At 36.9% G+C, this 26,419-nt stretch overlaps 2 protein-coding genes across 51 annotated transcripts; one reads left to right on the top strand and one right to left on the bottom strand.

The window, feature by feature from the left end:
• Nucleotides 1–802: 802 nt before the first annotated feature.
• LOC127797015 (putative pentatricopeptide repeat-containing protein At1g13630) lies at nt 803–20,569 on the bottom strand. Of its 50 annotated transcripts, XM_052329443.1 has the most exons (10): nt 19,990–20,568; nt 17,678–19,814; nt 17,414–17,506; nt 15,665–16,733; nt 13,510–13,713; nt 10,847–10,872; nt 9,218–9,323; nt 8,984–9,044; nt 8,663–8,817; nt 803–1,337 (listed from the first exon to the last, which is right to left on the bottom strand). In XM_052329443.1, exons 1-2 carry the CDS (start codon nt 20,459–20,461, stop codon nt 17,761–17,763), a joined length of 2,526 nt encoding a protein of 841 aa, XP_052185403.1. In that variant the 5' UTR covers nt 20,462–20,568; the 3' UTR covers nt 803–1,337; nt 8,663–8,817; nt 8,984–9,044; nt 9,218–9,323; nt 10,847–10,872; nt 13,510–13,713; nt 15,665–16,733; nt 17,414–17,506; nt 17,678–17,760. The 50 variants fall into 50 exon arrangements, with proteins under 50 accessions (XP_052185403.1, XP_052185408.1, XP_052185405.1 ...); XM_052329448.1 differs by lacking the exon at nt 13,510–13,713 and having other exon boundaries at nt 9,281–9,323; XM_052329445.1 differs by lacking the exon at nt 13,510–13,713.
• Nucleotides 20,570–22,098: 1,529 nt separating this feature from the next.
• On the top strand, nt 22,099–24,164 carry LOC127797766 (uncharacterized). The gene is made up of 5 exons (XM_052330907.1): nt 22,099–22,621; nt 23,119–23,176; nt 23,267–23,350; nt 23,437–23,578; nt 23,674–24,164. Exons 1-5 carry the CDS (start codon nt 22,261–22,263, stop codon nt 23,950–23,952), a joined length of 924 nt encoding a protein of 307 aa, XP_052186867.1. The 5' UTR covers nt 22,099–22,260; the 3' UTR covers nt 23,953–24,164.
• The last annotated feature ends 2,255 nt before the right edge of the window (nt 24,165–26,419 follow it).

The raw sequence follows: 26,419 nt of genomic DNA on the forward strand, positions 1-26,419 counted from the left end.
CATACTATACACTATGTATTAGTGATATAAATTTGTAAATAAAATATTCTATTTTACCCCTCTTAACGAAGCTCAAGCTCTCACAGTTTAATTTCATAATTATATAAAATTTTAATTCATCAAGTATCTTTATTTATGATTATTATATTGCATAATTAAATTACCTTTTTACTCTCATATGATGTAACCAAAATTTCACGTGTGAAGCTAATAGCTAAAGTGAGGGCTATATTATATTAATAACATACCATTGTCGATATCTTCAAAAGTGTTGTTGTAAAAACACATTTGGTTACTGTCTAAATTTAAAAGACTGCCATATGATCCTTCCATTCATATAAGATTGATATATCAGATTTGCCAAGAACAAGATCCTAAAATTAAATACTAATAAGTAATCATTTAACAAGAAGAAGAAGCTGAATTGTGAGGTCCTAAAGATGATGCTTGCAACCTTTCATTGTCGGGCTATTTGAATTGAGATCCTATCACTTTTAACCAATGTAGAGTTAGTTATATTGCACAGACTTCACAGCCAGCTTTGTTCTGTACACCACAACACACTTGGTTCTGTTAGGCCAAGCATTCACGAAACCAACCCACAAACACTGAATACAAATACTGCATCATTCATTTGATTATGCCCAGACTAAATAAATAAAGAAATCGGATCCTTTGTGATAAAGATTAGAGTGAGACTTACTAAAGTTTAAAATAAGATGTAAGAGTGATGATTCAAATGGTTAGTTAACCATGAGAGGAAAGGACAGAAAGGAACAGTGGTGAATGGTGATGCAAAGTATGCAAAATGGAAAAAACTTGTATCAAAAGAGAGAGACCATGTAAAACTTAGTAAAAAATTCTTAAACATGAGAATATAGTATCCCAATTAGAGACGTATAATAAGAGTCTAAAATATGAATCTAAAATCTTATATGCCTTGGAACCGGTATAGACAAAAGAAAAAAAATAAGACCACAAATCAATGGCAACGGCACGCAAATCTAAATTCAAGCCATGTTCATTGCCAAGGGCGGGCCACAAATCAATGGCAAATCATGCACCAACTTTCACACTAACCAACCTCGGAAGATGTGCAGAATGGTTAATCTTGGCTTACTGAAATAGTGACAGCCCACACCATTCTCAAGGGACACCCACTGAAAGACCAAGTTGAACCAAAGCCCAATCACCCATTATTTTAAAAATACTTCTTTCTTCTTTGTGATAATGGATCTATAATTCAATGCACTTTTCACTTGTCCATGGCCTTCAATCTCATTCAATGTCGCTGTCTGTCTGGGAAAAATGCTGGCTACAGTTGCAATACCCTCTTGCTTATCACAGAAAAAGAAAAGAAAAGAAAAAAGAAAATGTTAGTACAAGTTATTTTATGAATACGTAGGGGAAGAAAAAAAAATTATTGAAATAACGTATAATTGCAGAAATGTCGTTTTCACATTATCCTATTCTACATAAAAATTATGCTCATCTTTCTTTTGAACAACTTTCTCCATTCATCTTCTCATAGTATCTCCGCGTGCTATTTATCAAGAAATGATTTACTTATAACAGTAGCCATTCATGTTCACATGGAGAAATGAGTTCCAACCCAGAAACAATAAGTAAAATAAGAAGAAGCCGTGGTACTTGACAAAGCCAAGCTCCTCGTTGAGTGCATGGCGGTGGACAGGCACAAAACACTCTAACTTCCATTCCACGTTACAGCATACTTCTTTACTAATACCAAGCACAAGTAACTTTTGCTGTATGTAACGGCTTAAGCCTTTATCGTGATTTGAGAACAAATATTGTGATAATATTATGAAGGAATGTGTTTAAGAATAAAGAAATATGGCTAAACTATCTCTAACAAGTTTAAGGTTTAAGATTTCAGATGGATTGATAAATACAACTGCAGAAGATAAACAATCAGGAGGTTGTCAAAGAACTCATGCAACCAAATTTTTAGCAAGCAAAAGGAAAATGCTATATAAATAAAATTTTTATATACCAAAATAACATGTCTTCTTCATATTCACATGTTAAGAAACAAATAGCTCATCATATTGATTTTATACACCATATAATTCTAATCATATATATTGTAAAACTGTTATTTCTCCAAGCAAAATGCCTCGAGATCCTTGTATTCATGGGATGCATGCAATCCATAACGTGGCCAACCTAGTCCCTAGCCTTGGCTTGTCACCTAGAATATATAAATGTTGGACAAATATCTTTGACTCATTTGCAGTACCCTCTATAAAGTCCAGACTGATTCTCTTTAATTAGCTAGGTGTTCAGAGAACAGACATACCCAAGAATGGTGTCTATGCCTATGAGGTTTTTAAGTGCATTGGTACTGCTCTTCTATTTGATTAATGGAAGGCTCTTTATGGCACAAGCCCGCCAAGGTATATCCTATGCTCTCCCATTATGTTCCATGCAGCAAATTTTGTAAGTTTCAGTGTTATTTTAATGCTAAAACCTTGGTATCTTTCAATTTGTTACTAAATTTTAATTATTGCAGATGAAAAAGTACCTAAAGATATAAATAAAGCTTCAATGGGAGAGGTAAGAATGCAAAGTATGCTCAGTTTTGGCTATAATCCATTTATTGCTAGGAAAAAGAATACTCATAATCTCCATGTTTACAGGACCTTTTGGTCGGCACGGGTACTGCCGCTGCTGCTGCTGCTTGGAACAATAGATTCCAAGGAAGGAAGATTATGGCTAACAGTTTCATGAGGCAGCAGAACTCAAAGAAAAAAGGTGAAAACATGGGATCTTCACCAGTAACTTCCAATGCAGCAACTAAATATGATATTGAAGCTAAAAAGATCTTAAATGTAGAAGGTGAAAAGAGTGGTAGGATCCTCGTATCTGAAGAGGTAGATGTGTCTGGTTTTGTAGCTTTCAATGCTGATTATCATTCTCCCAGACATCATCCACCAAAGAATAACTAAGTATAAGAAGGAAGCTTCTTAAGATAGTTTCCATTTTAAAGTAAGTCTTTCTCCTTTGTTTTTGTTTGAGAGATACTTCAGTGAGTGTACTTTGTTTTTGTTTGAGAGATATTTCAGTGAGTGTACCATATGCTCCTAAAGCAATAAATTTTCAACGTTTAAGTGGACTTCTAATCCAATTTGCTGCTATTCATGATTCTCTATGTTTTTCTCTCTTTTTTTTTTTTTCCCAGTTAGTAAACTCGTTTCCTCAATTTTGCGGGGGACTCATGTGATATTCACAATCCTCATCTTCTTTCATCGAATTATTAATAATGATAATTATCAAAATCACAAGTAAACTGATATAGTCATTATTAACCTCACAGCAGACTAGTTTCATAGAGTAAATATGTTTCATCAAGCAACATGCATAGCCTCTATTATGGTCAAAAATAAATAAATAAATAAACAAACAAACAAAATCACAGAGCAAAATTTTGAAACCTTTCCAGAACCAAGCCCACGACCAATAACTGTTTTGTGAAAAAATGAAATGCTTGCTACATATGGCTTGCTACATATGTTTTGTGAAAAAATGAAATTTGAAGTTTGTTTTTGCTTAAAGACTCCCAAGGGAAATATTATGTTGCATCCTAGATAACTTAACCTTGTAGTTGTCCCCATTGGTAAGGAGTCACAATGTTTCACACTGGAAATATTAAGTATACTTAATATGTCATTACCATAGTGTGAAACATTGCAATATTTTCACATTCAAACAATAGGGCCGATCACCCTATATATACAAGTAGAGATTTAAAAAGTAGGAAATATTACAAGAAAAAAACAATGAGGAAATGAAACGTAATCAAATCTATAAAAGAAAGTCAACCAATAAACATGGAAACTAATCCCACAATCACTGGAGATTGATTGGGATGAATCTCCGTTGACTGATGATTGATTCTTCAGCACTCCCCCTCAAGCTAGAGAGTATATGTTGACCATTCCTAGTTTGCATGTAATCTCCTACAATCTTGTTGGTAGAAGACCTTTGGTTAGGATGCTTGCTCACTAGTTTTTTGTTGGTATATAAATAGTTTTAAAGCCACTGTCCAATTTTTCCTTAATGAAATGTCTATCAACCTCTATATGTTTTGTACAATCGTGCTGGACTGAGTTGTGAGCAATATTGATAGCAAATTTATTATCACAGTACAGTTTCAATGTCCTTTCCAATTTGATCTTGAGATCATTTAAAATAATCATTAGCCACAGAAGTTCACATACTCCATGAGCCAAAGCTCTAAACTCTGCCTCAGCACTTGATCTCGCAACCAAACTTTGTTTTTTACTCCTCCATGTGACCAAGTGTCCCCCTAGGAATGTATGTGGATCATCTATCTGTAGGTGAACCTACATAGTTAACATTAGAATAGGTTTCTAGAGTTATACCGCCATTGTTTTGAAACATGATTCCTTTTCCTGGAGTTGCCTTTAAGTAATGTAGGACGCAGTTTACAGCCTATGGGTGTTCTTCCCTTGAATCATGCATAAATTGGCTAACTATTCCCATAGAGTAAACAATATCAAGTCTGGTATGAGATAGATATATTAATTTAACAACTAACTTTTGGTAACTGCCTCTATTAACTGTGTTGCCTCCATCTTTTGACCCAATTATGTGATTTGGGTTAATGGGAAAATGTGTTGCCTCGATGTTAAGTTTGTTTGTTTCTTTCAATAAGTTCAAAATATACTTCATTTGGGATAAGGAATATACTGTCTTTGGAGTATGTTCAATTCCTAGAAAGTATCTTAACTTACCAAGATCTTTAATCTCAAATTCTCATGTTAGATGTTCCCTTAGAGCAAGTCGTCATTCCCTATGATAATAATATTATCAACATAAACCAACTAGATTGTGATCTTAACTTCTCCATTATGTTTTATGAACAATGTATGATCTCCCTAACTCTGTTTATACCTCATTTATCTCATTGCCTTTGTAAATCTACCAAACCACATCCTCAGAGACTCTTTCAACCCATACAAGGTCTTTTTCAAACAACACACCTTATTATCCCAAAATAGTTCTTCGAATCCAGGTGGAGGCTCCATATAAACTTCCTCTTCCAAGTCACCATAGAAGAAGACATTTTTAACATCAAATTGCAACAATGGCCATTAAAACAAACAGAAAGAGAAATGAGTATTCTAACTGTATTCATCTTGGCTATAGGAGAGAATGTTTCTTGATACTCAATCCCATATGTTTGTGTGTATCCTTTTACTACTAATCTCACTTTGTACCTTTCAAGTGCCCCATCAGATTTGTATTTCATTGTAAACACCTATTTACATCCCACTGGTTTCTTCTCCTCCGGTCTAGGTATGACCTCCCAAGTTTTGTTCTTTTCTAATACTCTCGTTTCCTCCTTCATAGCAAGTGTCCAATTCTTATCCTTTAATGCATCATGAACTAACTTTGGGATTTCTATAGTGTCTAGTGCGGTGAGAAAGGCTTGATATTGTGAGGACAACCTATGGTTAGACACAAATTGGGATATGGGGTAGATAGGATGTTTTATGCATTATCGGGTGCCTTTTCTTAATGCAATAGGTAGGTTAAGATCAAGGGACTTAGGTTCTTTCACAAAGATTGGAGAAGGGATAGTGGTATTACCTTCATTCAAGCAAGAATCTTGAACTTGCATTGGTTTAGGATCATCTTCCTTCCTTCTTGAGCAAACGAGAGTTTCTTATGGATTCAAGGCTGACTGTTTGGCCGTGTGCTCATCACAATCAATATCTAACTGAATTGGGGTAGATTGAGGATATAAGGCGGAAGGTTACAATGGAAGGGATCCTGGTGAAGGGAGTGAAGAAGGCTGGCTCGATTGAGAGAGTGAGGGAAGGTTTAGACGGGTGTTTAGAGTGAGATCCTCATCTTCACAATAGTGCTCCCCCTAAAGATGAGGTTGGGGAGAGAAAAAGAGGGGGGTATCTTCGTGAAAGGTAACATCCATGGAAACAAAGAGTTTACAAGAGGATGAATGATAGCACTTATACCCTTTCTGACTGTTAGAATAGGCAAGGAAGATACACTAGAGCGCTCGTGGGTCAAGCTTATCACAGTTATGTTGATGAAGATGGACACAGGTTATGCATCCAAAAACCTTTGGAGGCAAAGTGGAAGAAATGGGGATAGAGAGTTAGTGTTGCTTTAGAAGTCAAATAGGACTCTTGTTGTCAAGAGATCAAGAGAGTAGGCGGTTAATCAAATGAGTTGCAATTAGCACAACCTCCCCCCAGAAGTGTTTAGGTACACAAGACTAAAACAAGAAGGAACGAGTGGCATTTAAGAGGTGACAATTTTTCTTTTCAGGCAGACCGTTTTGTTAGGGGATCTCTACACAAGATGACTCGTGAATAATGCGGTTTTTTAGAAAGAATTGATTTAGACATTGGTTGAAGTAATCCTTGGCAATATCCAATCGAAACCATTTGATACACACTCCGAATTGGGTTTTGATCATTCGACAGAAATTAAGAAGAATAGTAAAACCTTCAAATTTGTTTTTCATGAGATAAACCCAAGTGACTCTAGCGCAATCATCAATGAAGGAAACAAACCATCGAGCCCTAATGCAATTGTGAACCCTTGACGAACCCCACACATCACTATGGATTAAGGAAAAAGGTAAAACAAGCCTTTTATTAACCAAAAGAAAAGAAGTTTTGTGATATTTAGCAAGTTCACAGACTTCACAATGAAGATTGACAAGAGAGACATTGTGGAATAAGGTGGGAAAGATAGTTTTTAATAGGTTAAACAAGGGATGGCCAAACCAACAATGTTATAGTAGGATCTTGGGAGTAGTAGCATGAGAGGAGATACCTTGTGATGAGAGAGCCAATTGTTGCCCCAATCCATTAGAAGTGCTTGCGGCCTCAAGATAGTAAAGTCTATCCTTAACCTTAGCAAATCCAATCCTCCTCCCTGAAGTCCGATCTTGGAAAACACAATGTGTGGTAAAAAGAGTAACACTACAGTTCAAAGATTTAGTAATTTGGCTAATGGACAAAAGGTTGGTGGATAGCTTGGGAAGATGAAGAACATTGTTTAATAGGATGTTTGGGATGAGATTGATGTTGCCTTGACCAGCAATTGGAAGATAAGAGCTATTTGCAACAACAATCCCCTTATTTCCTGAAAGAGGCTTATATGTTTAAAAAAAGGTGGGACAATGTCATGTGGTTGGCTGCTCCCAAGTCGAGAATCCATGAAGTAAGATGTGGACTTTCATTAGCATTAAGGGACAAGCAGAGAGACACGTACCAAAAGTGGCTCCAAACAACACAATGTTAGGATCAATCGAAGCGGGGCTAAGGTGCTAGTTGCAAAAATCGAAGACATCTTATCTGGGATAGGGGACGAGCAACACGAGGAAATGTCATAGGTGGGGCCCTCTCAAATCTGAAGAATTTTGGAGCAGGAAAAAAGAACCGAAGATTGATTCACAGCAAGGTCACAGCAACGCACCGAAGCAATAACATTGCGACGCCAAAAACAACAATTATAGTGGTTGCTTGTTATAGATCTAGCGACCCTTTGTCTTCCCCACTATAGGTAGTGGTTTTGTAAAAAAACAAGTCGCAATAGTAGCGACCCACAAATCCGCGGCCCTTCATCTTCCCAGGTAACAGCAGAGTGGTCAAGCACAGTGGAGGAGGTAGCCAGCAAATCGAGGAAACCCCTTCACTAGAGTCGTGACCCTTCGTATTGCTGCTTAGGACACGCACGAGGATGACAAAGTTCCAACTATGAAGACCTGCAATTGAAGGACCGCACTCCACAGAACTACAATGGTGGCAAAATTGTGGTACGTAGCAGCAGTGATTAAGGTCAACAAGGAACAAAGAAGACCAAACAGCGGCCTGAGAAGATCCTCAATTTGTGAACAAAACGAGGAAGACCTAACGGCAAACGGAGAAGATTCTTGATCTAGGCAGTGGCGACAGACAAGAGAGATGTGGGAGATGATCAGTGGACCAGGGTGTCAAAGACGAGCGGTGCATGAGGATAAAATTGTGCAAGTGATAAAGGCCTACAACACAGCGATGATTAAGGCTGACAAGAAATAAGGCGAGAAGCCCTAGGAACGATGAGGGTAGAACAGTAGGCAACAATGGTGGCAATGAAGACCAAAAATCAGCAATGAAGGCTAAAGAGACAGACAGTCAAAGACCGGTCGGAAAAAAATAGATGGCAATAAAGGCCGGAGGTAATAACACCCTAGGACAATGGCTCTGAAACCATGTGAAACACTATAATATTTTCATATATTCATTCAATAGGGCCGATCACCCTATATATACAAGTAGAGATTTACAAAGTAGGAAAGATTACAAAAAGGAAACAATAAGGAAAGAAAACATAATCAAATCTATACAAGAAAGTCAACCAGTAAACATGGAAACTAATCCCACAATCACCAAAGATTAATTGGGATGAATCTCAGTTGATTGATGATTGATTCTTCAACACATGGTATATTCATTCTAGTTGGCACTACTTTGGGTTACTCATGAAACCACAATGCAAGAAGAATCAAACAGTAGATCAATTATCAGTGAAATACTACATGCAAACAACGTCGTGGCCTTTTCTTTGGCAAGGTCAAAGCTACTCGTTGAATTTCACATACCCATACCATTAATTGACATATTCTCCTGCATTAATCTCCGCTTGACATACCAAAATTTTATGAAAGATTCTCTCTTCCACCAAGTTATATTCACCTCGTTGTCTGCAGCTCCATCTGCTACTAGAAGAGGGAAGCGCAGTTTTCCTAACTCAAGCCTAGAGAAAATGGAAGCATAATTGATGAATTTTTCAGCGTGTGTTAGTAACAAATACAAAAATATAAAAAGTAAGATGAAAAGAAAATGCTCACTAAATGAGCAGGGTCCTTTCTCAAAGTCTCAACAAGCTAGTTTTATAGACAATAATTGAAAAGTTTGAGTACCAAGTGACTGAGGCAATCTTGGACACTGACCAAATTTCCTGGCTCCAAGCATTTACTGATCCTGTAACCATGTCAACACAACTAGAATAAAATGGCAAATATGCTTATTCCAAGGGTTTCAGCTAAATACAAACATGCATGCAAATAATTATATCAACACACACACACACACACACACACACACAAACAAAACCAAAAAAAAAAAAAGAAAGAAAAGAGTTATTTTGTGCATACAGGTTAAAGTATGTCATATGGTTGATCAAAAGATCCTTCTTAGAGGCAGAGGCCATGAATTACCTTCAAATACAGTTCTACTCTCTTCTCCTGTATGAGCTACTACCTGTAGAATTGTCAAGAGTGGTGATAATTCTCATGCAATCATTGTTAAAGAAGCATGGATATGAACACAAAATGAACCCAAGGCACAGTAATTTTTGGAAAAAAAAAGTTGCAGACAGCAAGGAAGCATCAACAAATAAATATATTTTCCTATACTAAAATGCAACCCATATGGCTCTCATGATTTGGCGAAGCTCTATAAAACTTTATTTAATCCAAAATTTACTTTTTATCCCCACTAATAGCTTCACATTTTAGTTTTTATGGAGATTAACATTCATAGGTAAAGTGAGAAATACTAAAATGAATTTGAAGCCATTTAAACTGTTGTTACATCCATGATAATCTCTTCCTCCCCCTTCTATGACTTATCCTTAAGTCGGTTACAATATTTCCCAACATCAACATACCATTACCACAAGACATTCCCTCCCCTATGGAAACCATTTCTTGTCTCCTTTGAACAATAATAATATTTTATATGAAACCAACAGCCTAAAGGAATTTTCTCAAAAAGGAATCATTGTATTAGACAACTGCCCTGTAACTCTCTTTCTCCTCTCTCCATCTCCACATTTTTATCTTAATACAGTCAATTTCATTTTTATGGAACCCATTTTTAAGCTTAGTGTTCTTCCATTCTGCTTTGATATGCTCCTCTTCATTATTGAGTTATAGTAATTAGTATAGGAAAAGGAAGTCACAAGGAAAAAATCCATAGCTGTCCCCATGTCTGTGTTTACACATTTTATTCATAAGGTAGATGGACTTCAGAGTTGGATTCTTTCATAAGACTCACATAATAGCAACTGAGATTTCACTCAAAGAATTTAGAATCAAAACAAAATGTGATACCAACAAATTCATAAACATTTACATTTTACTTCATTTGTGTCGAGTTGACCAAATTAATCCCATAAGATATTTCACACAAATTGTAGTTATACAAAACTATATTACATATTCATGCCTTCTCTTTGATCCTTATGTATTTATGAAATTGGAGACGATAATTATATAGGCACTGCTTCTATACATATAGCTAGTTTGAAAGCACAAACAATTTGTTTCATTTCTGTATTACAGAATACTTACATTTATACCAAATATTGTGAAAATTGGTTTTCACATTCTACATCCGCTCCATTCACCAGAAAAAAGAGGTCAAAATTCTGGTTTTGGAGTTCTTAAAATTAAAAACTATGAAAGAAGAGGAATCAGTATGTATAATCCATATTCTCTTATTTGCTTGCTACCAAAAAGTTCCAATTTAAACAAAGTACAAAAGAATAAGGCATGTCTAAATAGGTGCCTGGCACATGTTGACAGTGTGACAAGTATCAGTTCATGATAAGATGTCTGACATTGTACTTTGTGTGGTCTCAACAAATAGGAGTGTCCAACATCTTAGGTCATTGCTACCTATTCAAAACACACAAATGGATCTTGAGAATACCGTCATGGTTTATCTTTCTATTAAAAGGTAGTTAATGCACTTTGTGTGATCTCAACAAATAGCTTGACCTGTATTCAATGTCCAAGTTCGTTCTCTGCACACAAAGATAAATGGCCATTTATCAGAGGTTTGCTTTAATTCTATCTTTAAAATGTCAACGAGGCAATGACATACTTATTGATTACAGTGAAACACAAATCACCAAATGTATTTACAGAAAATAGCCAATTACAGTGTTAAACACATATTGCAGCATGCCAGTGTAGAGAAGGGTTCCAACAGAGACAGATGAGCAATTCAATCACCAAATGATTTTTTTGTCTCCAATTTACTCTCTAATTTATAAAACGCTTCACAGGTAATCAAGCATGTATTGAATAATGTAGAAACGGTGTCAACCAAAATAGTGTATCTGCGAAAGAATGTCATCCCAAGGTGGCTTCAACTATATGAATTCCAGCTCTCTAATTATTTCCGTCCATGGTCATATCTGCTATAAGATCGATATCTTCAATTATTTCCGTCCATGGTCATATCTGCTATAAGATCGATATCTCTAATTATTTCCATCCATGGTCATATCTGCTATAAGATCGATATGCCCCATATCATGTTAAGGAAGTTAAGTTTTGTGAGGTGTCCCCTATGAAGCTTGTTTGTGATACATACTCTAATTATTTCCGTCCATGGTCATATCTGCTATAAGATCGATATCTCTAATTATTTCTGTCCATGGTCATATCTGCTATAAGATCGATATGCCCCATATCATGTTAAGGAAGTTAAGTTTTGTGAGGTGTCCCCTATGAAGCTTGTTTGTGATAATCAAACTGCCTTGCACATTGCTTCCAATCCAGTATTCCATGAACGGACCAAACATATTGAAATCGACTGTCACTTTATTAGAGAGAAGTTGGTTGAAGGTGTTATCGTTATAGAGTTTGTTAACTCCAATGATCACCTTATAAATATCTTCACCAAGTCTCTAAAGGGTCATTGGGTAGAATATATTTGTAACAACCTTGATGCATATGATATCTATGCTCCACCTTGAGGGGGAGTGTTGAATTGTATATAGAGATAATTGTTATTATGTCATGGCTTATGTCATAGGTTAGTATTATGTCATGGTATGTGTATATATAGGTATACGCTCTTTTAGTTGATTAGATGAGAAATTCCTAAAACTCTCTCTCTCTCTATAAATTCTCACAGATTGAATACAAGGCAATTAACCTAATAGACTATTTCAGTACTTGACACTGAAAAAATATGGCAATATCTTTCATTGAACTGGTAGACATATATATATGCAGAAGATGCTTACCTAAGTATGGAAACAAATCCCCTAATTGAGTAATCTTCTATTTACAGTAATATAGATATAATCACATCCTAATTACAACTTTACATCTACAGAATATTGACTAATCACAAATAATCAAAGCCTTAATTCACAACACTCCCTCTAAGCTGGTGTCTGGTGAATAGACATTATCCATTCTCAACTTGGCTATAAGCTTGTTAAAGATCGGACTATTGAGTCCCTTGGTTAGAACAACAACTAGCTGCGATTCACGTGGTATATAAGGTGTGCAAATAAGACCACCATCCAATTTCTCTTTAATAAAATGTCGATCAACCTCAATGTGTTTTGTTCGATTATGTTGCACAAGGTTGTGTGCAATGCAAATAGCCGACTTATTGTCACAATAAAGTTTCATAGGGCCATCCCATTTGAGTCCTAGATCTTCCAAAATAATCTGCAACCATAACATTTAACCCTATGCCATTGCCCGGAATTCTGATTCTGCACTCAACATTGCCATGACAGGCTGCTTTTTTCTCCTCCTAGTAACCAAGTTTCCTCCCAAGAAAGTATAATATCCCGTGGTAGACCTCCTATCAACCATCGAGCTTGCATAATCAACATTAGTGTAGGCCTCTAGGGTGAGTTTGCCTCCCTTTTTGAATAAAATTCCCTTTCCTAGAGTACCCTTGAGGTAGCGCAAAATTCTGCAGACTGTTTGCAGGTGAAGTTCTTTGGGTTTGTGCATGAATTAACTTATTATGCTAATGGCATAGGCTATATCCAGTAGTGTGTAAGATAGGTAAATTAGTCTACTAACCAACCTCTGATATACCTCTTTGTTTGTGTCCCTATCTCCCTCAGCTTCACTAAGTTTATGATTAAGGTTAATTGGGATGCTGGATGGTTTGCAAGCCATTTTCCCTGTGTCTCGCAAAAGATCAAGGACATACTCGTGTTGGGATATAAATATCCCTTGTCTAGATCATGCCACTTCAATACCTAAGAAATATTTCAAATTCCCTAGTTCCTTGATCTCAAACTCCTTTGCCAAACATCTGCCCAAATTTTGCCTCTCCTTTTCATCATTTCCTATCACTATAATGTCATCAATATAAACAACAAGAGTTGTAACATAACATGAACCTAAATGTTTTATAAATAGTGTGATCCCCTTGGCTCAGTTTGTAACCCATGGCCTGCATTACTTTGGAATCTCACAAACAAAGCTAGGTGACTGTTTTAGGCCATATAGTACATTCTTAAGTCTAGAAACCTTAGTCTTCGTTCTGTTTCTGTTGAATCCTAGGGTATGTCCATGTAAATTTCCTCTTTAAGGTCTTCATGCAAGAAAGCATTATTCACATCAAACTGTTGTAAAGGCCAATCAAAGTTAGCTGCTAGGGATAAGAGAATTCTCACCGTGTTCATCTAGGCCACCGAGGCAAAGGTTTCTTGGTAGTCTATTCCATATGTTTGGGTGTATCCTTTAGCTACCAACCTAGCTTTGTATCTTTCAAGTGTCCCATCTGCTCTATACTTGATTGTGAAGACCCATTTGCACCCAACCAATTTCTTTCTTTTTGGTAAATCTACAATCTCCCACGTATTGTTCTTCTCCAAGGCCTGCATTTCAACATTCATAGCATTCCTTCAATTTTCACAGTTTAAAGCCTCTGATAATGTAGTAGGAATGGATGTTGTATGCATGTTGGTAAGGAAGCTTCTATGAGATGGAGAGCATCTTTTAAAGGATATAAAGTGAGAGAGTGGATATAAGGGATATTTCGTGCACTCTCTAATTGCTTTTCTTAGTGCTATAAGTAGGTCAATATCAGTCATGGAATCCACATTAGAAGGTAAGCCAAGAGATATTATCTCATTTCCAGAAGTTGGATCTAATGATAGTGACAACCTTGGTTTGGGTTCTAGATTAATCCGAGTAAATATGGGAAAACTATTTGCTAGTAATAGCCTTTCCCTCTTCGGTTTGGAAACCAGGTTGTAGGGAAGATTTAGGTTCATGGGTTTGTGGAGTAGATTCAAGTGCAAGTTCGGGCAAGTAGGTCAAAAATAAGTTCAAATGCAGATTTGATAGATTCAAATGCAGGTTTGAGCAGAGGGTAAGGAGCTAATGGTGAGTTAGGAAGGAACAACTTATCCTTATCTTCCATACTTGAGGTCTCCCATTGAAGATCCGCAGAAATAGGATTCAACCTCAACAAAGGTAACATCCGCAGAAACCAAAAAATATTTAGTCGAAGGATGATAGCACTTGTACCCTTTTTGTGTAGAAAAATAGCCCACAAAGATACACTTAATAGCTTTAGGATCCAATTTCCCCTAATTAGGGTTGTGAACATAAACAAATGAAACACACCCAAATACCTTAGGGCTAAGATGATTTGTGATAGGAAGATCAAGATAGAACTAGGATAAAACTATCATGGGAGTTTGAGAATGTAACACTCAGGAGGGTAACTGGTTGATGACATGAGTGGTTGTAAGAACAGCTTCCCCCCAAAATTGTTTAGGCACATTTTTATAAAACAACAATGCCCTAATAGTATCCAGGAGAAGGTTGTTCTTCCATTATGCAACCCCATTCTTTTGGGGGGTGGAAACACAGGCGGACTTATGAATAACTCCACGTTGAAGGAAATAGGTGCAAAGGGTTTGGTTGAAATAATCGCTTGCATTGTCTAACATAAACTGTTTGATTTGTGCCTCAAATTGATTTTGGATCATAGAAAAGAAATTAGGGAGAATGTCACTCACATCAAATTTATATTTAAGAAGAAAGACCTAGGTAACCCTTGTGTAATCATCAATAAACAAAACAAACCAACGTGTTCCAGAAACATTTGGAATGGTTGATGGATACCAGATATCACTATGAATTAAATCAAAAAGAAGATGACATCTATTATTACTAGCAGGAAAAACAACACATTTGTGTTTGGCAAATTCATAGACATCACAATGAAACTATCTAATACCTAGGTCTTTAAACAAAGAAGGAATAGAATTTTAAGAGTGAAAAAAGTAGGGTGTCCCAGTCTGTAATGATACAGCCAAATGGTATCCTTGGAGGGTATATGTGGTTCTAAAAGGCATGCTAAGGGCTGGTTCCACTTGTCAACTGGTGATTTCTCAGATTTCTCAATATAGTATAAGCCATCCCATTCCTTAGCACCTCCAATCATCAATCCCGAGTCCTAGTCCTAAAACAAACAGCAAGAAAGGAGATAAATCACTTTACAATTGACATCATATGATAGTTTGGATACAGAGAGAAGGTTGGTGGACAGTTTAGGCACATGAAGGACATTTTTTAGTGTAAGGGTAGGACTGATTTTAATCTCTCCTATTTCAGCTACTATGATCAAAGAACCATCAACCGTAGCAATTTTCTAATTGCTGGAACAGGGTGAGTATGAGTGAAAGAACTAGGAGGAAGGAGTTATATGGTCAGTGGTTCTAGAGTCAATAATCCATAAGTCTTTAAAGGATGTATTCAAGGCATTTAAAGCATGAGAAATTGAAGGTTTACCTGAGTGTAGCAGTGAGTAGTTACTTGAAGATGATGGCTTGTCAAGAGTACTTAGGAAGTATCGCAACCTTTTAATCTCTTCCTTGTTGAATTCCTTTGGTTCGTGGGTCTGTTCTTCCCCTTGTGGGTTTCCATATTGGCTTCCCCTTGGCTCCAGTGCTGTTGTCCACCTCTATTTCCCCATTCCTTGCTTGGAGGCTTTTCATTCAACTTCTAGCACATCTCCCTGGTATGCCTTGGTTTCTTGCATAAAGTACACCACAGGTTATCACAATTGTTACAGCATGTGGATTTGGGAATTGTTTTTCCATTCTCTCCAATCGGTTGGTCCTTCTTAAATCCACGATTTCCTTCATTTGCCACCATTGTTGAGGCCTCAACTGTTTTAGGTTCCAACACTACACCTTGCTTGCTTTCCTTCGCTAGGATAGTTGAAATCACTTTATTAAGTAAAGGAAAGCCATCTTTGCCTAGGATTTGAACCCTCACTTGATCATACTCCACATTAAACTTGCAAGGAAGTTATAGGTGCGATCTTTTTCTATGAAAGCTTTCAAAGTGGCTGCATCATCATTGTTCTTCATCTCAATGACCCGATAGCAATCCATTTCTTGCTAGAGTCCCTTTAGGAAATTAGTATACTCGGTGACAGTTTTCTTCCCTTGCTTTGCTAAAGCTATTTTGATCTTCAATTCATGGATTTGGACTGCATCTTTAACCTTCGAGGAGGCTTGTTGGATAGACTCCCAAACCTCCTTGGTTGTTGATAAAACATGCAGGTGTCACTGATTTCGGGTGCCATGGAACTCCAAAGCCATGCAATTATCATGGAATCTTCTTCATCCCATGCTGCATAGGCTAGATCTTCCTTCTTTGGTTCGGTCCCTATGATATGACCAATCTTCCCTTTCTCTTTCAAAATGGTTCGAATCAACTGGACCATTTGAGATCATTCTTCCCATCCAATCGGTATGCAACATTGATTTGTTGCAATTCTCCTGACAATTGAAGCAACAAGGGTGCTAGTGTTTCTCTTGTGTCATGGGAACTAACTTCGCCAATGGTGGCCGACATCTCTAGTTAATTGAAAGGCCTGAGAGAAGAATGGGAAATAAGTTACTATCGCAACAACGAAGGTTGCTAGTGACCGGTGGTAGGCTATCGATAGCAACAAAAGGGCAATCGACGATGAAGGCTCGAAAAAAGAGTCTTAGGTTTTCTTATGCTCTGATACCATGTGGAAAAATATGGCAATATCTTTCATTGAACTAGTATACATACATATATATATATATACAGAAGATAAACCTAAGTATGGAAACAAATTCCCTAATTGAGTAATCTTCTATTTATAGTAACATAGACATAATCACATCCTAATTATAGCTTTAAATCTACAGAATATTGACTAATCACATATAATCAAAACTTTGATTCACGACAGACACCTCTCAAACGACATGGTCCTAAGCCACAACTTAACACTATTAATGCTTTAAATGATCCTATCATTGCCACTTTAGTCCTCTTTACGGAAATGTCATACCATCAGTTCTTTGTGATGATTGAATACAAGGCAATTAGCCAAACAGACCATTTCACTTGATGAGTCAGAAATAATTACTGAGGCCAGTGATGAAAATCCTATCAAGCATCATAAGTGTGATCCATGCACACTATACTTATATAAGGTCAGAAGTGAAACACAGATCATCCATCACATCAATTAACTAAACAACAGAGGACTTATATACAAAAAGTTACAGTGAATACTTGCTTCCTGCAAATTTCCGTTCAACCAGTGGCCTTGTGGTTAACTAATTGTGACTATAAACTTGCTTTCAGAGGCCCGGGTGTCCATGGTACCTGCAGAAAACAAATGACTTTTGTCTCAACTTGAATATTCAATTCTACAGTTTGTTATCTGACATGCATTTCTACAGAAATTACCTCCTAAAATATTCAATTTCAGGATTCTACAAAAATCATGATAGGTATACATTTCTGTTCAAAATCATGTTGAAGTGAACAGCATACCTTCTGCGTTTAACTTCCAGATCATCAACTGGACTTATCTTTTCGAGTGTAAAAACCATAATAATCTTAGCTTTCTCATGGATTTAATCAGGAAGTAGGCCACATTTGAACATCTCAGCAAGCAGTTCAAATTGTGAATTGAGATCACCAACTCGACCAAAAGCATCTAGCATCACATCACAAATTTCTTGATCTGGGGAGATTCCATTGGATAACATCATTTGGAGAAAAACTTTAGCATTGGCTGTAAGATTTTTTTTGCACAATCTATTAATCACGGCACTATAATCTGTTATGGAGATTTCATACCCCTTCTCTACCATTTGGCAGAATAGCACACCTGCCTTAAAGACATCACCCTTTGCACAATGTGCTTTGATCAATGTGGTATATGCAACTTTTGTCAATATGATATTTTGATCCTGAAGAGAGGAGAACAGTCTATCAGCTTCCTTTAGGTCTCCATGTAAACAAAGTCCATTGATGAGAACATTATATGTGACAGGAGTAGGCTGAAGATTATGTAGTAACATCTCATTGTGCAACTTAAAGGCTTTTGTCATATCATGATTTTTGCAGGAACAGTGGATTAGAGTATTGAATGTAATTTCATCTGGGGAGATACCCCTTGCATACATAATCTCAAGTATCTGAAGAGATTCTTGCAGCCTCTGTTTCCTACAGAGACCTTTTATAATCACTGTGTATGTGACATTTGTAGGTTCTACAGCTTGAGCTTCCATCTCACTTAGAATTTCAAACATACCATATATGTTGCCCTCCTCACATAATGCATTCATAAGAGTGGTAAATGTTACTGCAGTTGGCTCCAATCCATGTTTCTTAATGGCATCTAACCATGTTTTAGCATCAACTAGTTTTCTTCGTTTGAAGAATCCATAAATAAGAGAATTGAAAGTGACTATACTTGGTACAATCCCTCTTTCAATTATCTGTTCAAATAGCTGCACAGCCTCTTCAATTTTACCAAGTTTTGCATAACCATATATCATGATATTGTACAAAATGACGCCATTCATCAAGTCACTCTTTGTCAAATCATCAAAAAAAGTTCTTGCCTCTGATAGTGACCCTTTCCTAGACAAGCCCAGCAAAATAGCACTGTGTGTAAAAAGATTGGGGAATATTCTTCTTAAGAACATTTTGTTATATAATTGAATAGCCTTTTGTACATCTCCCTGTTTACAGAGACCATGAATGAGGATGGAATATGTGACTAGATCAGGTTTTAAGCCAGTTGACTCCATCTCATGAAGTAAGCTAAGTGCTTTTGTAACAGAACCGCTCTTGCATAAGCTGCTAAGTAGTAAATTATAGGAGATATCATTCAATTGAAAGCCTTGTGAAAGCATCTCTTCCCTCAATTTAAGAGCTGCCTCAAGATTACCTGTCCGGCAATGCCCACAGATAAGTATTGTATGCATGACAGTATGTGGATTCAAACCTTTAAGCAGCATGTGATGAATTATCTTCCAAGCCCCACTCACCATGCCAAGTAGACAAAAGCCTTTAGCAAGAATGTTGTAGGTTACTAAATTAGGCTCTACACCATGCTTCTCCATGTCCTCCGTGAATTCCAGTGCTTCTTCCATGTATCCAGCCACACACAACCCATGAATAAGGATATTATAACTGTAAGCATCAGGAAGCAGTCCGCATTTAAACATCACACAAAATAATGATTTTGCTACGCCTACATAACCCATCTTGCAGAACCCTGACATAAGGGTATTGAATGAAGTGACGCAGGGAGTATACCCCTTCCCTTCGTTCTCTTGGACCAAGGCCGCTGCTTCTTGTAACAAGGACTGTCTGCATAGACCATCTATGAGAATAGAATTAGTGTATTCATTCTGAGGAATCCCAGTAACTTTGATTTCATTATATACATCCCACATGACATCAGTGTGCCTCAAGTTATACAATAAACTATTGTAGGTTAGGATAGAAGCTTGCATCCCCAAGTCTTTCATCCTAGCAAGAACAAAGAGAGCATCATGCACCATCTCAGCCCTTGAATAAGCAAAAGCCAGCATGTCCCATACCAAGCCATTCGAGTCCCAGGCCCTGAATCTATTCCAGAGCAGCTCAGAAAGTGAAGGTGCAGAATTGGAGCCTAACCGAAATCACAAGAAATCTATAAACAACAAATAAACATAAAATCCTCAAGCCATCAACCCTAAACTCTGGACCATAAAGACGGCACGGTTTGAAACATGAACTAGTCCGTTTTGAGATAAAAGAACATCAGTTCACCTAGAATATTTTAAACAAATAAACAAATAATGTACCTTCTTCCTGCAGCATTTGCTGTAAAAGCGAACTCAACTCCTTGGGGCGCCCTTTCCTTGCCAGCAAATGGGCAATAACGAACTGGGAAGCCCTCGAGTGCCGAAACCCATACCCGTTTTTCAGAAAATAGAAGAATTCAATGGCAGATTCAGGGTGTTGGCCTCCCAAATTGTCAATAATCTCGTCAACCTGAAGCGAGGACAGCGTGGGAATAAGGTTGAGTAAACAACGGTTAACAAAAAAGTCTTTGCCTTTCAAGCCTGAGAGGATTTCGCGAACTGGGTCTATGGGATCGAAGTAAGTACCCGCAGAGGGGTGGTTTCCGGCGGCGGGTTCGGCGGCGGTGGCAATAGTTAGGGCGGATACGGAGGGCTTAGTAAAGAAGAGAGAAATAGGAATTAGGGGTTTGTAAGGAAGCCAGAGACTGAGCCAAAGCCTGAGGGGTCTCCATGGGCGAAGTCGAGTGAGCATGGAATTGCTCCGTCAAGAGATTAAAAAAAAAAAAATAGAGGTTTTAGGGCTTGAGAGGGGGGGAAAGGCAGGGGGAAGAGGGTTTTGGCTGGAAGACGTTACAGTTTAATTTTAGGATATTTTTTAAAAATATTTCAAAAATCACCATTTGCATAGTTTGCTGGGTTTTAGCACGTTGTTAGATTTTTCAAACTCACTAAATTATTATTATTATTATTATTATTGCAGTAACACTCAACCATAACCATTCCTGGGTTCACATTCAACCCCACCAATAGTGATGGTTTGGATCATTTGTTCTCACCCTGTCTCTTCCTCCACCATTACCATTCTGTACTTCTTTCTCTTCCTCGCATTCTCAATTCAGTTCAATTCTAACCACACTCGTAAGTAATTTTTCTTCTTTAATTAAACTTTTAATGTCATGGTGGGTAGGTACATTATAATTTTTTTTTTAAATAAAGGGATAATCCCTTAAATTTAGTCTTATCCGACAGATGATTTGTGTAATTTTAATTTTTCTATAATTGTTGCTTATCAATAACATAATTATATTAAAAAAATTTAAGACAAACACAAGAATCAAAAGATGTTACGTATTTTCGACTGACTGACGATAATATCAATCGGAGCTAACTAATTTATCATGAGATGTGCAAGACATGAAATTGAATGTATTTCAGGTGGCGCAAACACATCATTAATTTGCCTAGCCATCTGCAGCCCAGGGGGATTTGCACAGCTTGCTGCCCATGACACCATACATATATACATATATATATATATAGAGAGAGAGAGAGAGAGGGGCGGGGGGGGGGGGGGGGGGGGGGTGTGAAGCAGAAAATAAATATGGATGGAATATCTCTGTCTGTGCAGGCAATGGGTTGGCCTCAAAGCCCAAATATTTGCCCCATGAGTAGGAGCAAAGTCTTTTAACCATGGCCCCATTGCACCTTGCACTGAGACAAACACCACAACTGAAACTCACCATAATCTACTACAAGAAATTTAGCACTAGCCCATGGAAAAGCTTCTCCATGCTCATTTTTCTTAGTGGAAGTAAGGAAATGGGTGTTTGGCAGGCCAGAAAATCCGAGCTGCTTCAAGACATTTGAGACGGGTTTTATCTAAAAGAGTAGTTCAATGGGCTCGATCCGATAGATTCGACCTTCTTAATAAAGAAAGAGCTGAATTATATGGAGGATGGGGCTACTATACTAACTATTTGTCCTAATCCGTGTTTGGAGTGAGTTAACTAAACAATAATTTGACAAGCCAAGTGGGTTTCCTCGTCTGACCAGATTCCTTCTTGTTATTATTTATTTTGTCAATTTTTGGATCTGGGTTGGGTTATTGAATCACCACACCACACCAAGCCAGCTACTACATAACCGTCAAACAATTTCATGCAGCACTACTATTTCCAAACAAAATTTTGAGTTTACATATGTTCAACCTAAGTAATCTTAAGATTATGTCAAATCCATTTCGTCATACAGAGAATATTAGCTTTTTCAAGTATTCTCATCATCAAAAATAGAGATATATACAGAGAGAAGTACATTGAAATTCCAGTCTACTTTTGTTGGTTTTTGCTTAGAAAGTAAGGGGCACGCTTATTTTACAGATATCAGGTGTGAAATATATTATACGTACGTATGTATGAAATTCACATTCCACCAACTTGCTCTTGTTTGCGTGTTTTCCCCTTTGAAAGCCAAGGCTTTATAAATTTCAAGCCATCTTTAGATTCGTTACCACTCAGTTAAGGCAGAAGACTTTGTCTTTCCTCCTCAAGCATGTCCAAAGAAAATCCAAGGAGGCATGTTCTGGAGAAGAGCAGGAGTTCGAGAGAAAAGGAGAAGCCAAACCATGGCTTCTTATCCAGGCACCTGAAGAAAGTTTACCCCATAAGCCTGCAGAAGAGCAGCTCTCCATTGTCCCTTTCTTCTCTGTCCTTGACTTTGTCCGAGAACTCGAATGATTCTTCCCTCACCGATTCTACCATCACTCTGGATCAGAAAATCTCCTTGGCACTGCGGCGAATTGCACCTCCTGAGAGACGAGATGTCCCTGTGGTGACGAGAAACGTGCAGCAGCCGAGTCCTAATCCCACCGAAGAAGGGAACAGAAGATGCAACTGGATCACCAAGAACAGTGGTAGGTCACATTTCATGATTCAAACTCATATTCTGCCTTCTTGAGTGAACTTCAAATAACTCACAACTTATGACATGTTCAGGTCCTAGTTCCTCGTTCAAGCTCATAGAATTTACTCTTCTTTCACATGAAACTCAAAACAAGAATGAAATTAAACCAAAACAAGGATGAAATTAAACCAAAAAGTCGAGGAATAACTGCTGAAACTGGTGAAGACTCTCCTATTCTGTAGTGGTTGTTCCAACTGCTGCTACTCTGCTTCAGAAGTGATAATAATGGCACTGCTTGACCAGTTGTGCAGTATATTGTATTAATCACAAATTACTATGATCAATTGCTAGATCATGCAATCTAATTACCTTTCCCAACAACTCCAGAACATCTGCCTACTATATTAAAATATACCATCATCCAAACATAAAAAACGACAACAGTTTTGGATATTTGGCATATTCGTCCAGCACTAAAATGTAAATTGATTTATTGTTTTGCGACAGATAAAATTTATGTACAATTCCATGATGAGTGCTGGGGAGTTCCAGCTTACGATGACAAGTAAGTCTATTTTTCTAAATTTTTTATCTACTTTAGCTCTTTCTTTTCTTGGTCTGAAGAAATTAGTGTTAACTGAAGAGTATGAAACAGTCAACTGTTTGAGCTTCTTGCAATGTCCGGTATGCTGATGGACTATAATTGGACTGAGATTCTGAAAAGAAGGGAACTGTTCAGGTAAGCTTATCTTTTCCACAAGAAAAATCAACAAAATTTCTCGTTTTCTTTCTGTAAGTTAGTCATTTGGGTGACGATTGACATAGAGAAGCATTTGCTGGATTTGATCCCAACACCGTGGCAAAAATGGGGGAGAAAGAGATCACGGAAATAACTTCCAACAAAGCAATAACGCTGACAGAGAGCAGAGTGAGGTGCATTGTGGACAATGCCAAATGCATAGTTCAGGCAAGTTTGAGCCTTTTACATCTTCAAAATTTCACCTTCTAAAACCCCTCTTAACTCACTAAGACACAGAAGTCGGGTTTTGAAACAAAATGCAGATTGTGAGGGAATTTGGATCATTCAGCAGCTTCATGTGGGGATATGTGAATTACAAGCCAGTGATCAACAGATACAGATACCCAAGAAATGTGCCCTTGAGAACTCCAAAAGCAGAGATCATCAGCAAGGACTTGCTGAAGCGCGGGTTCCGGTTTGTGGGGCCTGTGATTGTGTACTCATTCATGCAGGCTGCAGGGATGAGCATTGATCATCTTGTTGATTGTTTTAGGTTTAGTGAATGTGTCAGCCTTGCAGAGAGGCCATGGAGACATGTCTAGATTTTGAATCCCATAATGTTGTGAAAGAAAAAAAAAAAAAAAAACTTCCAAGTAGAAAGAAACAGTGGTTCTTTCTGTTTAATATCAGTAAATTCTGGAGCAATTGTGTAATATAAAGGATTGGATTGTTATGTTACAATAAACACAGTATTTCTCAGTTGTTCTGCAAATTTTGAGGATTGGGTTATTGTGTGTAAGCTCCAAAGAGTCGGCAAGCAGTGATTCTTCAGAGGCAATACTTGACTTCTTTTCTCTTTGCTTTTGATTACTTAATTAATGTTTGGTGGGGGTGGAAATTGGTTAGGAAAATGAAGCTCCTAATCCTCTATGATGTGTCTGAGGCTTTCAATTAAACTAAGTAGCTGCCACCTAGTTCTGAAAATGACATCGGTAGAGGCATCCCTCTTTTCTTGTGGCTGCTTTAACATTAGATATTCCAAAGTCAACTATTCTCATTATAGCATCTGTTGGAGGAAAGAAATAAAGTTAAGGAAGCCAATATTTTCTTTCTTTGAAGTATGATAGAAAATGTTGAATACCACAACAATGATATATAGCCTTTATTTAATTATGTAACGTAGATTATATGAATTCTAGTTTGTCGATCAATTTTATTTATAGTTTTATTTTTTGTAAAATTACTTATAACTAATATCATGTCTAAGTGTCTTTTACGGATCTTTGTTAGTTTTATTTTACCTCTTTTTACTGAATTCTTGTTCCACTCTATCTAATCTTTTCACATGAGCCTTCACTAACTTTTTTGTCACATGATTAAACTATATTAATTGTATCTCACGCATCTTATCTTCAACAAGAGTTACTATAATGTAATTAATTTTATTTCTGATTTAAAGGGAAAAAAAAAAGAGAGAGATTTGTTTATGTATACTTTTGTTAAAATGAATTCCTATTTGTTTTTCTAAGATTTGTAAATTAATTGAGTCTCGGGTGAGAGGTTGGAAGCTCAATTCAAATTGATCTTGTAAACGAGAACTTAAGCTTGAGAGTGCTTGGCTCGTTGAGTTTTTGAAAAAGCTCATTTAAATGCTCAACTATAGAATTTATGGCTTCTTTATAAACTTGTGAATATATATCCTAGGTATTATATTTAAAAGTTATATTATATTTTTTAGGGCAAAGTGAAAAATTAGCCCACGTAGCCAAATTAGCCCTTATACTTTCAAAATAAGCCCTCAAACTTTTAAACTTGAGGCCATGTTTGCCCCTATAATATAATAGACATCATAACACCATCCAACAATATTAAACTTTACTAACAAAGTTAATTTTAATTCTCAAATTAAACCCTAATCCTCAAAATTAGACCCAAATTATAGCTCCACTCCTACCATGGTTCTTAGTAAGAGTGGATTTAAAAGTGATCTGTCCTGGGCTGAAACCCAAGTTTCAGCGCAGGGCAGCCCACAACAAAATAAAAAATTTTAAGGTAAAATTCAGCCTAAATTCAATTCAGCCCACCCCAAGTTCTCAGATCCGCCCTTGGTTCTTAGTTTTGACTTAAGCATATAACCTTGTATTACAAGTTGTAATGGAAGCTCAATATTTTTCAAAAGAGAAATTTATGATTACATGACCCATGAAAATAGTGACTAACTAAATTTGCATCCTATTATGGTGTTTCAAGGCTAAGGTATTGGATTCTTGTTGTTTCTATCAAAATAGTGAAGTTACTAAATACATCATCTTGTATTTACATATATGTTGGTTATTGAGTTTCATTTTGTATGGTTATCTCTTTGATTTATCTCTATAGATACTTGTCATGGATGTGGGTATGGCAACTATAGATTGTTTCACATTGGTATATGATCATAAATTAAATCTTTAATCACAATCTCCTGAAAGGTGCATTTAGAAAGAGTCATTTACAATCAAAGAACCCTACAACATCCAATCCAACACAAGAATCTTAGAAACAAAGTGCTTTTTATATAATTGGAGCTCTAATGTGGGTCTAATTTTTGAATTAAGGTTTGATTTAGGGACTACAATTAACTCCATTAATGAAGTCTAATGCCATTGGAGGCGTTTTGATGGCATCCATTGTAGGGCTAACATAGTCTCGAGTTTGAAAGTAGCAATGCCTTATTTAATCCTTTTGAAAATACAAGGGTCAATTTAGCCCCCAAGCAAAATACAAGACCTAATTGGCATTTCATCCTTCTTTTAATGGCTAAATATTTAATATGATGCTTCTACAAGCCCAAGAATGGCCACATGGTATATACCAAATTTGGTATGTGAAATCTTGTCAAACTTTTTTATTGGTAAAATATCATGTATTTTCTTCTTCAAAGAATAAAAATTAACTATGCTAACAAAATTTGAACTGATAATTTCAACAAATTTATGAATTATTTTACCATTACACCAAAACTTTTTGATTTTAAAGTTTTTCCTAAAAAAGCAAAAACCAAACTGCAACAAGCACCACCTAATAAAC

Source organism: Diospyros lotus, chromosome 3, assembly GCF_014633365.1.
Source record: "Diospyros lotus cultivar Yz01 chromosome 3, ASM1463336v1, whole genome shotgun sequence".
NCBI classification, from domain to species: domain Eukaryota; kingdom Viridiplantae; phylum Streptophyta; class Magnoliopsida; order Ericales; family Ebenaceae; genus Diospyros; species Diospyros lotus.